The sequence below is a fragment of the Carassius gibelio genome, chromosome A16 (genome assembly GCF_023724105.1).
Source record: "Carassius gibelio isolate Cgi1373 ecotype wild population from Czech Republic chromosome A16, carGib1.2-hapl.c, whole genome shotgun sequence".
NCBI lineage: Eukaryota > Metazoa > Chordata > Actinopteri > Cypriniformes > Cyprinidae > Carassius > Carassius gibelio.
This window is the reverse complement of record NC_068386.1, coordinates 19,837,318-19,852,682: the sequence shown is the minus strand read 5'-3', so window position 1 is coordinate 19,852,682 and position 15,365 is coordinate 19,837,318. Positions and strand designations below refer to the sequence as shown.

Below are 15,365 nucleotides of genomic sequence, written 5' to 3'. Positions count from 1 at the left end.
TTCCTTTTGAAAATAGTCCAGAATATCCTTACCTGTCCATTGATTATGATCAATGTCTGAGAGATCTGCTGTCATTTTTAAATCGCCATGACAATTGGATGGGGTTTTGTGGACTCTGCTCAGTTAAGGAATTCCATGTTTGTTCCAACCTTTAAAAAAAAAAAAAAATACAAATTGTTTTAATAACAGTGATTCAGTTCAATTAACTGTGTGAAGTTAATCATGAAATTGACCCATTGATTATGAGTTAAATTCACCTATGAGTTGGTCTACAGAAGCAGAATATGATATAGGGATTGGCTGAAAGGTGTGCTTTCAAACTGTCTAATCAATGGGATGTTCCAGTCATTATAAATCACAGTTTTATGTTAATATGCTGGCTATATCAAACACACACAGTCACTGGCACAGATAAGGGAGATCAAACTGCAAGCGCGCACACAGACATTTCTATGACAAGTCACGTAGGTAAAACAGTCCATATATAAAAACTTATAGATGTACCAAAGTGATAAGGACAAGTCAAAAACACGATCTGGAAAATTAATATATGATGTTTACGCTCATAAATTAGGTACATTCTAGTGCAGCTTTAACTATAGCACGAAATAAAAATATATGTGCGTTTAAGTTACGTGAGGGTTAACGTTAGTTGATTATCACAGACAAACAATTATGTAAAATGTATAATAAACACAAACTTACCGTTAGACGCCTCAATAAGACTGCACTCGACGAGTTTTTCTCTCACAAATGTATCCATGCGCTTTTCTGACAGGAAAAAAACACATTTTGAATTATAAAAAGTTATAATTCTGCCAATTTAAAATAATTATTATTGAAAACATTAAATAAACTTACCTTAAAACAGTTGAAAGCCGTGGCTTTGCCCCGTTGTTCTTCCAAAATGACAGTTGGGGAGCGATCTAAACATCTTCAAGGCACGTTAAATAACCCAGCGCTGGCCTGAAACAACCCAGTGACGCAACCCAGCAGGTTTAACCCAACACCTGGTAAATTGAAACTACCCAAAAGTGTTTAAAAAGAAATAAAATAACCCAACAAAATGACCCAACAGACTCAACCCAGCGTTTTGGGTTAAAAAATAACCCAGCCGTTTTTAGAGTGTATATTTACTTCCCTGTGTGTCCGTGAAGTCAAGCCGTAATCCCGTACTTGCATTGACATCCACCTTAAACAAGCACATTTCCCTGAGCCGAGACCAGGACAACTAGAGCCCCAGATACAGATCCCCTGTAAAGGCCTTGTCTCAGACGACCACCGGGACAATACCACAGGAAACAGATAATTTTTCTGCACAATCTGACTTTGCTGCAGCCTGGAATTGAACTACTGGTTTTCGTCTGGTCAGAGGAGAACTGGTCCCCCAACTGAGCCTGGTTTCTCCCAAGGTTTTTTTTTTTTTTTCTCCATTCTGTCACCGATGGAGATTCGGTTCCTTGCCGCTGTCGCCTCTGGCTTGCTTAGTTGGGGTCACTTCATCTACAGCGATATCATTGACTTGATTGCAAATAAATGCACAGACACTATTTAAACTGAACAGAGATGACATAACTGAATTCAATGATGAACTGCCTTTAACTATCATTTTGCATTATTGACACACTGTTTTCCTAATGAATGTTGTTCAGTTGCTTTGACGCAATGTATTTTGTTTAAAGTGCTATATAAATAAAGGTGACTTGACTTGACTAGTGTATGAAACATATCTTCACTGCGCGGGGGGCTCTTGTGGCAGCATGTATATGCCACATAGCAAGATCTTCTTTATGGAGTTTTATCTACATATGGTATTTGCTGATTTTCATGGTGTCCGTGTAGTGTGGACATTTCGAGTCTGCCTTGGCATTTGTTTTTGTGAGGTTAAAATGATTTTTCTGTAATTGGGTCTTTCTGTCTCATATTCTTTATTGGCCTCTATCCTCCTCACTGTATAAATCTGTCTCATTTCAGTTATGTTTAAATTTATAAATATGGCCATTTGTGAATAAGCCTTTTAAACTGCCGTCGCAGCCATTGATGTGCTGCCCAGTGTGGCCCACGTGATGCATATTGCACACAAAAATTTTTCAAATTTCAAATTTTTCAATTTTCAAAGATCATAGGGTGTGTGTTATTGAATCAGTAAAAATGTATTTTTAAGAGAGAAAGAGATTTATGTTTGATGTTCTTTGTAGCATACACTGTAGCTTTTACAGTTACCAATTACTCTTTCCAAACTATAGCAATGTAGTGTGTTAGATTTGCTTTGTTTTTTTGTTTTTTTTTTGTCACAGTATTTGTGCAGTTTTACAGTTAAATGAGCAGAGTATCCTTTCTAATGAGCAAAAACAAAACATACTGTCCTAAACTGTCCACTCTCTCATATGTAGCATTTGGACATTTTTAGTGAATTTGTTTCTGCAGATGTAATAAATATTGACTTGATATCATTCTATTGTTCCAAATTTTGGAACCAGAGATTTTTGTTGTTGTTTTTCAATAAGAATAAAAATTTAATTAAATTGATCAAAAGTGACAATCAATACATTTATAATCTTACAAATTAATTATATTCCAAAAAACACTGATGATAATCATGTTTCTTGAGCACCAAACCATATTAGATTATACGATAGTATCATATTAGAATGATTCATTTCATGTGATCATGTGTGTAATAATGCCGAAAATTCAGTTTTGCCATCACATCAATAAATATTAAAATAGAAAACAATTATTTGAAACCGTATCATGGAAATTCTTTTACAATAAATTTCAATTTGTTAACATTAGTTCTGTCGATTGTCATTTTAAGGTCTTCTACACGTTATGTTAAGTCTTGTGGAAAACTTTTACAAATGTAAAAATATATTTAAATGTTCTTAATGTTTACTTTCTAGCCCCGTATACTTTTACAAATGTAACCACTGAAGGGTCTTACTGTAACTGAATTTCATCAGTTTTGTGCCACAGAGAAAATAATATAGAGTCATTCCTTTAAACACTATCACTAAAGTCTCTACAGGGAAAAGTGGCAAAATAATATTCCCTTCATACAAATTTTTTTCTATCCGTTTCACCTCTAACCTTTTCTTTTGCATAAATTATAGATGGGTCAGGGTGGTCTGATAGTCATCCAGCATCAAACTAGTAGGATACTGTGATAAAGTAGTGAGATTTTTTTGTTTGTTTGGTTTTTCTTTTTCTCTCTCTCTCTTCAAAAATATATTTTTGAGACACTAAGAGAAGACAACTCTGTACTAAACAGAAAATTTCAAAAGCTATTGTTTCTTCTTTAGCGAAGGGCTGGAACAACTAATAATAATAAAAAAATAAAAAACAAAAATGGAAAAGAAATGTAATAAAATTAACACTATTAAATAATAATAATAATAATAATAATAAAATTAAAAATCTGCCTCTAACATGCTTTAAGTACTCATGTGTATATCTTGATAAATATGTAATGCTTTATTCCTCTATTTTCTGCTTCTGTCCAATTTCAGACTCGTCCAGAAGTAAAATTTACTTACAATAAAAAATGTACATCCCCCATTTATATCCCCAGTTTATCCGGTGTTGGAGTGTGATACAAACTTCAATACATTAAAAATAAATAGTAAACTAAAAAAAAAAAAATCTGATTTTTTTTTTTATCTGATCAAGATAAAACGATTTTAACGGATTAATTGATTATCAAATAATAAACAGGTGGAAACAAGCCATTATTAATCCAGTCCTATCTTAATTTTTCTTGGTCTTTCTCATTCCACAGAGAATCTCATTCTCTTTTTCTCGTTCCAGTAGTTCATTTTTTTACATTCATATTTATTTTTCCTCTCATACCCTCGGCGTCCCATCCTCTTGTTTGTAAACATCTCTCACTCTGTCGCCCTCATTTCTTGAGCTTCTCCTGGTTTCTCTCTCTCTTTCCCTACACCCCCCAGCCCCCCCGTCCTCAGGGAGCGCTTGCCTGCTACTGTCGCCGTAGGAATGCTTTTAGGGGCTTCGTGTCTGGATCCTGTCCTCACTGATGATTAGATTGTTCTGCAGTGACAACTGCTATGCAGATACCAGCAGGATACATCCTGCCACTCACTCCAAGTGGATCCACCACACCTTTTACCCATAATTACTCGCCGTGGACATCTTTGTCAGAGCTACCGAGCTCACGTGAGTGAGCGTTCATGTCCAATTTCCAGTACTTTGATGTCTAATAGTTCCCGGTGTTTTTTTTTTTTTTTTTTTTTACCGGTGTGCTTCAGCAGACGTGTGGTAAACAGTGCTTTAAAGTCAGATATGTGGCACACAGGAAGTCACTCCCCTGTCAGTTCCTCCTCAACACTCATTATCCACCCAAGGCCTTTGTCTTTCACTCAGCGTCCTTCCATACATATTTATGCACGGACATTGTGGAAAAGGAGCGTGTAATGGAATTCAGTTCTCAGAGAGGAAAAACAAAGTAATGCAAAGCTTATTTAAAAAAATCATTTGGGTGATAATGATGAGCGAGACGTTGCCTGCACTGACTGTCCTTCCCTCTCGCGTTCATGGTTTCTCTCATGATGTCAGCCCAAGCTCCATCATTAATATTTGAAATGAGTGAAGGGAGTTAAATTGTAAAAAGCTGCAGTCCTATTAAGCGAAGTCTTGCTGTAATCTCATTGCCCATGTCTATCAATCGGCATGAGGATCCCAAACACTCACATTCACTGAAATATTAGCCAGAATAAGACAGCTGGAGACAGCGCCATGAACTTTTGAACCAGACTCACTGCTTGGCTGCTCTCGCTGATAGCTGGCGGGTAACAAAGTTTGCATTTCTTATGCATTTTTGCTGTTGATGTCTATTTCTGTCTGTCTCTCTCTGACAGCTGTTACTAAAGAGTAAGATGTTGTGGCTGTTGGTAGACAGCGAGCTGTACACATTGTTCCATTCAGGCAGCCGAGCTGGGCAGTGTGCAGAGACCCCAGCACACCTCTGAGGAGCGTCTCTGTTAAAAATAGCACCAGCTTCAAGCTACTGTACTTCCTGTGATGATTACATGAGCAGGAGTCTCTTTTAGATGCTCAGTCCTCTGCTGCGTTGGGTCTTGAGTTCTCTTCTCTAAGCAGGCCCCCAGTGACTGACTGTCCTCATTTTCTTCCGTTCGTTTCTCCTGCTTTCTCCCTGATTCTTTTTCTTCTCAATTTAATAATGCTGTCTATCTCTTTCTCTTTTTTTGTAGAGATCAGAGAGTAATGAAGACACTGAGGCTGCAGAGGAACTACTGCTCATCAACAAGCCACTGACGGAGCTAAACAACCTCCTCATTCAGCTGGTCAGTCTGTATTTTATTTGTTTATGTCCTACTGTCCATACTAATTTTCCAACTGTTTTGCATTTAAACAATATTTTTACGTAAATTATGGATGCACACGTTAGGATAGAATACATAGACACATTATTATATTTGTTTTTATAACCTTTAGTTTTCTGCATTGGGGGCAGATCATGTTTGTTTGTTTCTCAATTAAATAATAATAATCTTTTTTTTTTTTTTTTTTTATCTGATTAATCATTTAATTCAAAGAAACAATCATTATTGGTTATTGAATAATTGTTAATTGCAGCTAAACTTAAAATAGATTAATATTTATTTTATCAAATAACATTTATCTGTTTGGTCAAATGTCATGTGACTTTTGTTTTAGTTTAAGAATAACCTTTTATTTTCAATAAGTCAATTTGTTTTTATTTCATAAAAATACTGAGAAAACTAAAACTAAACTATTACATGCTGCCATATGACAACAGTGTACCAAAGATAGTTAAGGGATTGAATGTAGTTTTCAGAAAGTGCTTTAGCATGCGGTCTAATCTGCTGGTCTGTAATATAGCATTATTAAAATGTTATGTATCCTATTAATTTGAAAATCTGCGGTTACTCTTTTGAAGAACTGTGGTTAACATCCAGATATTGGAATATCAGAGGTTGCTAATACAGATCTGCCTTTTTACCTATTATTAAATAGAGCACTAGAAAACTGTCAGTAAATTATAGGCAGACAGAGGGGGAATGCAACTGGGACATGGGTCTGGCCAGGTTCAAACCCACATCCCCACAAGCTACCCCCTTGCTACAGCTCAGACATACAGGGTTTACTTAGAACTGACTAGTTATTCTGAGAGTCTTTCTGGAGGTGCTGAACTGAAATATTGATTGGAATCTTCATCCTTCCATCTCCAGAGCAGATTCACTTTCAAAAATAAAAATTTTGTCTTTAGTAATGATTTCTTTTGTAAAGAACTTGAAAGCCCTGGTATTAAGATGCTTTGTGTCCAAAACGCTTTGTGATCAGATCACTGAAACCCAGCCTAGGCTCATTGGAAATACCCTACATTTTAAGAAAAACTACAAAAAAACTTACATGTTAAAATATATTTTACTGCAGTTTCCAGCTTTAATCACAAATCATTGATAAATACTTATTTTTGTGCATTTCCTTGTACAATACTATATCATTTCCTCAAAACACTTTTAAATGTGCAAGATTTATAAACAAATAGATTTTGAAGTTTGCATTACATAATCTGATCTATATGCATGGCTTTTCTGACATACTAAACTTGTCCGGTAGCACAGCTGGTACAGCATTGCACTTACGAATTGGAGCGCTGGGGAACAAGTCTTTTGAAACACAAGTTTTGACACTCCACAAAAAGAGCTCAAAGCCTCCTAGGAGGAAGCTAAAGCAGCATGGTTTGTTCAGCAAATGTGTTTTTATCTCATGGTTGCTTTTGTCAACTCTACTGCTTAGATTTAGGGTACATTACATTCATTTCAAATGTGGTAAACCTCAACTGCCGTGATACAACATGTATTAACGCGTTTCCATTGTCACATTAAAAATTTTCTGAGACTGAACACTGGGCATTTTACATTAAAAGTGCCATGAAACATTTGCAATGCAGTTTCGTTTTGCAAAAAAATATACTAAAACACTGGACCTTTTACTAAACCCACATTTGCAATGAAGAAAAAATGTCCTCTTGTGGACATGTCAACTGAACAGTTACTAAACCATTGGCAGACCCATCATGTTTTGTTTATGTTTGGCAGTGTTGTCATGTCGACTTATTATAAGCAATGCTTATTAAGCATCTTTGGGCTTGTTGTTCTTTGGCTCAGTTAATAAAGCTATCCATTGTCTAGAGATAATGAGGTCACACTGTATTGTAAGGTCCAATTCTCGATATTAAAAGACCATTAACCATGACCTTTGAAGTTACTGCTTATAAATAGTTAATAAGGTAGTTAAGTTTAGCTACTGGGTAGGATTAAGGGATGTAGAATATGGTCATACAGAATATGTGCTTTATAAGTACTAATAAACAGTCAATATGTAAATAATAGGCATGCTAATAAGCATCTAGGTAATAGTGAGAATTGGACCCTATACTAGGGCTGGGATAAACGATTATTTTTTAAACGATTAATCTGGCGATTATTTTTTCGATGCATCGATTAATCTAACGATTAATTTTTCAGACCGATTCGATTTCGATTATCTCCCCATTAATTGACTTCTAACAATTTGTACATGTTGATTTACATATTTGAATGAAAAAAAAACATGAATTCCTTAACATTGCAACACGTTTATTGCTCTTAAAATTACAAAATAAAAGACTGACTAAGAATGCATTACTTTGCACTTGTATAGAGATAGCATTCAATAAAATCTTTAAGCCTTGAAAACACATAGCTTACTAAAACAAGCTTACTGAACACATAGGGCCTAGCTTACTGAAAAAAAGTTCTTCTTTCAGATGAAAATAACAACAACTTGATGTCTAGCATTCAATAAAACAGGTCACCCAAAATACTTGTTTAGAGCAATTGAAAGAATACAGTAACCAATGTAAACTTGAGGGCTTTAAGCAAATACAGAGAGTGATTTTCCAAAAATTTTGGTTAATATGCACGAGGGAGAGAGAGAGAGAGAGCAAGACAGCGTTCGTGTAGTTTGAAGACTGTAAGTGCGCGAGCGCACATGAAACTTTGGTGTTTCGCCCTTTTTCTATCGTGTTTAATGATTTTGATTAATATGCAAAAGGGAGAGAGAGAGCAAGAAGCGCTCATGTTGTTTGAAGACTGAGTGTGCGCGCGCAGCCGGGGCTCTCTCTCGTACGTGCCCTATCATTCTACATCACTCACCGATCAAATAAGGCTTTGACAGCCGCCAAAAAAAAAAGATAAATGCAGAAAAACCCCTGGATTGGTTATATAACGTTGGACAGAATGTTGATCCGGCCATCGCGTATATTCAGCAAACATAAGGTAAACGTTTTGCAAACGTTTTTTAGAGAAATAAAAACAGGTCAACGAATTGATGCGCATATTTTGTGTCAGCGTATTTTTTGCTATGACTTCATCGATGACCTCGATGCGTTGTCCCAGCCCTACCCTATACTAAAGTGTTACCAATAATAAAGTAGGCAGCTGCATGTCACAATATTTTGGTATGTGGTAAGATAACATATTTGAATTTAATTTTAATATAGGCTTGTTCTTATTTGCCATGTTTTACAGCAAGATCTAGCAACACTAGGTATAAGATGTACCTCCTTGCCTATGATTTCTTGCACCACAACTCTGATATACATTAAAACGTGTCTTTAACAACTAGTTGTTCATTTCAGTTCCGTACACCCTGCAGAATTTCTGCAAATGTGGTTGGCACTACCTGCATATATCAGAAGTCAGTTCAGTTGTACAAGTCAATTCTCTCATAAATTACTTGCGTAGTCTCAAAGGTTCCAGGGTTGACACAATATCAGACTGAAATCCCCTTCTTGGCTCTAATTGGAACTTTTATTTTTAGAGATCTGATGATATGCGGACAATACAGTGGTAAATAAAGATATCACATCATGCCTGATGAGACAGATTCAATAAGCGATGACCTTCCTACAAATAAGAATGTAATTTAAATAGCAGTTTGCATTAGAGTGATTCCACTGTTTCCAGCAATAATTTTGTGATGTATAATAAAGAATTCTTGATGTGAAATCCATTATTTGACCATAATAAGTGAGTAAGTACCATTTTTACACACCCTCTGCTCTCCATCGCTTTTTCGTGTGTCATCAATTGATCCCTTTAATGAATAATACAGCATCCATTTCAAAAATAATCAATCCAGATGAGTGAGACATTCATAATTGAAAAGAGAGATTTACCTCCCATTCGTTTCATGGAAGCCACAAATCGACAGAGAGATAGATTGAATTTCATCACCAGTGAATTTTGTGTGTTTGCTAAGGTTTTGTATCTTTCACTCATGAAAGTGTATTAGGACAGCCAGGCATAGATGAAGACTCTGCACTGCCTTTGAAAAGAGGGTCTGGGTGTTTGTGGGAGAGGCAATAAACAGAAATTCAGTTTTGGTTGTGTGGAAGGCTTTGTTGTATTTCGTATTCCATTGTTGTAGTTTTTTTTCACTGTATATGACTCATGTCTGATAGAGGCTTTCAGCTGATACGTCTAGATGAGACTACACTGACAGTCCATTCTACTAGAGAGAGACAGTGAAATGAAAGTGGTTGGTATAGTGATGGACTTTGGCATAAAATTCTCACAGATAGCAGAAAGACCAGAGACCAGCTCCCCACCAACACACTACACCTCAATTCTGTAACCCTCAGAGATGGATCCAGGTTAGGGGGTCGACCGATATTGTTTTTTTTTGACAGCCGTTGCCAATGGAATTGGATAGCAGGGGGTGGGGGCAGATAAATGAAAAAATTGTTTTTATTTTAATTCATTTTAAGAAATTTGAAATAATTTGACAATGGATTAAAAAATAAATGTCTAAAATAAAAATACTTTATAATACTACTATACTAAAGTATTTTTCACAAATAAATATTTAATGCAAGTATAATAAAAAGGAAGTAAACACTTTAATAAACAGGGCACTCAGTACTCTAGGAAGTTTGTGTGCATTGCGAATCATATTTTTCAAATAAAGACAAGATAACCCTCATTTTACATACAGCACACAGTGAAAATGACTTGAATATGACAGTGGGTAAATGCATAAATTGCAGAATAATTTGAAATCATGAGTTTAAAGTTTAAAGCATTCAGTTCACATGGACTGACCATGACACAGAAAACATGCGATCATACTCGATGCACTTCACAACATCTCAAAGCTGGATTCAGCTAAGTTTGCAAGGTTTGTGAAATTAAATATTCCTTAGTCATTCAAAGATTTGTTTATATAAATGCATATTGGCTTAATGCTGAAGGCAAACGAGAAAGTATTATAATGTTTGCCTTTCTGTTACTAATAATATAAAAAGCAATCATTATTATACTTTTTGTATACATTTTAATTCCTTTGTTTAACCGTTCTATCTGATTATTAGACAGACTTCTATCTGTATTAGACAGAAATGTTAACAAGGACAGTAAACGAGGGAGAATGTGAACTCAGACGCTGCCTGAGTTTTTAAACCCTGGGTTGATTTAATGGTTGCACTTTATTTTACAGTACGTGTACTAACATGTACTTATAGTGTACTTACAGTGTATTTATTTGGGAAAGTTCTGGTAACACAAGGTAACTACATGGGGTAGGGTTAGGTTTAGGGGTAGGTTCAGGGTTAGTACCTAGTTAATAAATAGTTATTGTAATTACTATAATAAGCACATAGTATGTACATGAGGAACAGGACTCTAAAATAAAGTGCTACCAATTTAATTATCTAAAATATTTTCTTTTTTATTATTTATTTTTATCTAAAATATTATCTAAAAAGCCTAATATCCTTTCATTCTCTTGAAAATCAGTCAAGGCGCTGACCACATTAAAAGCAAGATGTAAATTCACCCAAGATGGATTGGATGGATGGATTCTTACCTCATTTAGTAAAGATTTGTTTTATTATTTGTGTTCCAATAAGTAAAATGTAATTACTATGTAATAGATATGTAATTTAGTAGTAAGAAAATCAACAGTATCCAAAATCATATTATTTACACTTTAAATATTGCTTCTTTAATTTATCTCCCCAAAGAGAGCACTTTAAGACTTTTCCTCCGTTTCTTCAGTTTTAATCCCTGCTCCATTTTATTTTACTGACAGGAAAATCCAGAAATTATGGAAATTATGTAATAATGGAAAATATATACAGAATGACAGAAATGTTTCAATGAATGCAAAGTGGTGACTGGCACTGTACATACAGTACGTAAGTGTGGTGTCTAATTGATCACACTAGAAACGCATTGGAAGGAAGGCACATTGGAAGGAAGTCAATGCAAATACGGATACAAAACAAATATAATTTTTTCAAGAATAAATGTGGCCTGTGGCTCTGTGACACTATGAAAGATCTGTTTATGCCCAAAACCAACAATGGCTCAACAAAACTGTGGTCTCTGGTAGACCTGTTTGGGAAAATATTTAAATACAAACACATTACATTACAAGTACCTTCTGGAATAGCTGAAGATGAAAAACTATAGTTAAAAAAGCATGGGTATGTTTCTATCTACTGTACTCCCTAGTTCAGTAAATGCCCAGGAATCAGACATTTTCAGAACTGTGCACTATAAGTTAGATAGAAAAACAGCACACATTGGCTGCTCACTTTATTACTTACTGGTCATCTCATCATGTCTTCTCTATCAAGTCATCAGAAGCGGCTGAGTGCATTTTTCATTATGACCCCGTACTAACAGTAAAGATGTATGATAGACAAAAGTGATGATGCCAGCAGGATTTCAGTCATCTCATCATTTGACAACGTCAGTTAATAAATGCCAGCTGCGTTTTTAATGAAAAACATCATAATTGTGTTGCAGGCAATTAAATCATCAGTGTCCCACTGCTTTGAAGATTAAGATTTTATAAGTAAATGTATATGCATATTAAAAATTCCCCGATAAAAATTGCGTTCTGGGGGATAAAAATGGGGTTGTTTCAACTCACGGACATGAAAATTTACTACACGGAGCATTTACTACACGGAGCCGTAATTCACTGTCAAGCTACACCAAATCGATTTCACAATCGGCAATGAATCACCTGCGATTTTGAAAGCGATTTTGTGTAGATTGGCAGTGAACTATGGCTCTGTGTAATAAATGCCAACCATTGTTGCCAAGTCTGTGGTTGTTTTTCATTTCCGTGGTTCGAAGCAACCCCAATCCCAGTAACGTGATATTTAGCTCCTAAAATGCAAATTTTACCAAGGGAACCACGCCAAAAAAACTTGTTTTATCGCCCGGAACGAAAAGCGATTGAGCTAGTTTTGACAAGCAATTGGTCAGGTTTTGTTTCGAAAACCTGGTAACCCTGATCTGAATACATGTGCTGGATATATACTACTAATCACGGGAGCACCTTTACTGACGAGATGTGCATGAAAATTGCATTTGATTTTTTGCACAGCCCTAATGCATATATAAAATCTAAATTTAAGGTGGTATATTACATAGTGTATTATATTTTAGCTACAGTTCATTTAAATAGTCCTACACTGTTTTTTTTTAACAGTGCAAATATTATTATTTTTTTTTTTTTCTTAAGGACATCATGTCACATTGAAGGACACTGCTGTCACTGCTTGAAATTTAATGTCAACTACCCACCTGCAGAATTGTGCAGAAAGATTTCAACAGAATTTCGTCATTCAGCAGAACATGTTATTCACTATATAATCTACTGACCTATGCATTTAGTCCTTTAAATATTTTGTCTAACATTGCAGTATATTTCTGCAAATGTCAGAAAACAAAATGTGCAAAGCAGAAGACTGGACAGAAATTCTAATGAATTCTTATAACACAAAGTTCTCTCTCAGAATACCACACCTGTAATCTAAAACTCAAATGCTGTCAAGTCCTGCAACATGACAGTAAATTAATTGAAATTGTGAATAATGCTCCTATTCAAACTCAGTGTGAATAAGTCATGATGATGTTATATCATTAAAGCAACATTTGGAAAGGAATTTGAAATTAATAATTTTTATTTATTTATTTTATTTTGTTTTATTTATTTATTTATTTTCTAAGGTCCAGATAATTCTAAGGTCCATTCAAACAAAAATCCGCAGCCATAGGAGTGTGACACACAGCATTGGCTGAGTTTTTGTGTATGTTGTGTGTATGTTGTGTGTATGCGCGCATATGCATGTGTGTGGAAGCAAGTCACCGTGGTGGGACTGTCTGCAAGTATTTTGTCAAAGGCAAAAGGTGCTCAAGGATCAGGTGAACAGATTATCTATGTTTGCTAGAGACATACTGCATTTTAAATAGTTGACCCTAAAGGGAAATGTGTCACCCCAAAGTCTCTACTCAGTATAAAAGGCTTTTCATGTGTTTACTCCACACGCTTTTCATTTTTGGTTGTTAAATATTCTGAGTTTGCCCACAAACAATCACGCATGATCTTCCCTGCAGTCTGTTTACGCGGCAGCTGAGTTCACAGTTTGAAACAACACGTGGTTTGAAAAATGTAATTTGAAGTGTTGTTTGTTCTAAAGGCAGTGGTGCATGAGGCGGTGGGAAATATGGATTTCCTCAAATGCATAATGCCTAGTTTTGTGCCAGAGTACATGGGGGATCATGAGAGGCCTACGCGTTACACATCCCCATAGGCTTTGGTTCTCCTCCTCTTCTCATTCTTTCTCTCTCTCCTCCAATCATCCTTTCACAGCCCACAGTGGCATTAAAACTCCCTAATCTCCCTGATTCCTGTGTGCTTTTCAGCCCACAGTCCCATTAAACTCCTCAGCCTGATTTCCCCGATGCATCTACAAGCCCTGCTAATGCCGCGTTTCCACCGAAATTACCCGGAACATTTTTACCAGGAACTTTTTTTCCCAGGAACTTTTTTCCCCCCAGACCTGTTGCTTTCTGCGTTTCCACCGCGGTGTAAAGTACCGGGTAGATTAGGCAAATAGACTGGTGACGTAGGTCTGCGCGCGTTTCTCAATACAAAGTACTGCTGATTTGTTTTGTTTTTTTTTAAGTACGCTGATTTTGGACGTGCATCCTTGGTAGTTAGTTCAGACTTTGTGCATTCGACTTGGGAGTGTGATGTCCGCGACGACGCAAGTCCGGTAAATCTATAAACAGCAGCGTACTTGATAACTTCAGTCAGCTCGTCTTGGCTACTGCAATTTTCCTATTTACAGTAAAACGAAATGGGATATAAAATACCACTGCCTCCTTTGGTTTTCATTTAAGCATAATAACAGCTGCAGAAATGTACTTAGTTCAGGGATATGTGTAACGTTATATGCAGCCATTACAATGAAACGAAATATTATATAAATTTGCCTTTTTTATTTTCATTTTAACATATAGATAAATTGAATACAGACCAAAGAAAACCTGTTAGATTTACCCCGCAGCTGAATTATATGTTATGTTTAACCACTAAAGACACATCAGAGCCAGCGGCACATATCAGAAGGTCTAGCCGATTTGAGGCTGCATCTCGGCGGAAACATGAGGACTGAGCTCTCGCTGATCGAGTGGAGCTCACCATCGCAGAGATCGGCGAAACACATTTTTTAAATAGGCACGGTCTTTATAAATAAACCATAGATTTGCGTTTTAAACAACTACATTCTCGCCTGAAATACTTTTAAAATTACATTTCATGACACAATAACAGTAATATTTGAAAATGATCCAAATAAATGGTGGTTGAACTCAACCAATGCTGCGTGAACTCAGATCGCTTTGGCTACTGCAATTTTCCCCTCAGTACATTTACAATAAAACGAAATAGGATATAAAATACCACTGCCTCCTTTCGTTTTCATTTAAACATAATAACAGCTGCAGAAATGTACTTAGTTCAGGGATATGTGTAACGTTATATACAGCCATTACAATGAAACGAAATATTATATAGACTTGCCTTTTTTATTTTCATTTTAACATATAGATAAATTGAATACAGACCAAAGAAAACCTGTTAGATTTACCCCGCAGCTGAATTATATGTTATGTTTAACCACTAAAGACACATCAGAGCCAGCGGCACATATCAGAAGGTCTATCCAAGGTGAGGCTGCCTCTGGGCGGATAGATGAGGACTGAGCTCTCGCTGATCGAGTGGAGCTCACCATCGCAGAGATCGGCGAAACACATTTTTAAATAGGCGCTGTCTTTATAAATAAACAACAGATTTGAGTTTTAAACAACTACATTCTCGCCTGAAATACTTTTAAAATTACATTTCATGACACAATACCAGTAATATTTTGAAAATGTTGATCCGAATAAATGGTGGTTGAACTCAACCAATGCTGCGTCAACTCAACCAATCAGGATGTTTAGCGCCAA

The 15,365-nt window shown here is 35.9% G+C and overlaps 1 protein-coding gene across 3 annotated transcripts in view; it reads left to right on the top strand.

Annotated features, from left to right (window-relative positions):
• ulk4 (unc-51 like kinase 4) overlaps positions 1-15,365 on the top strand; it is a 220,656-nt gene that overhangs the window by 169,543 nt on the left and 35,748 nt on the right. For all 3 annotated transcript variants that reach the window (XM_052618919.1, XM_052618920.1, XM_052618918.1), the window contains exon 34: positions 5,232-5,324. In XM_052618919.1, coding sequence (XP_052474879.1) covers positions 5,232-5,324 — 93 coding nt within the window. The remainder of the gene's footprint in view (positions 1-5,231; positions 5,325-15,365) is intronic.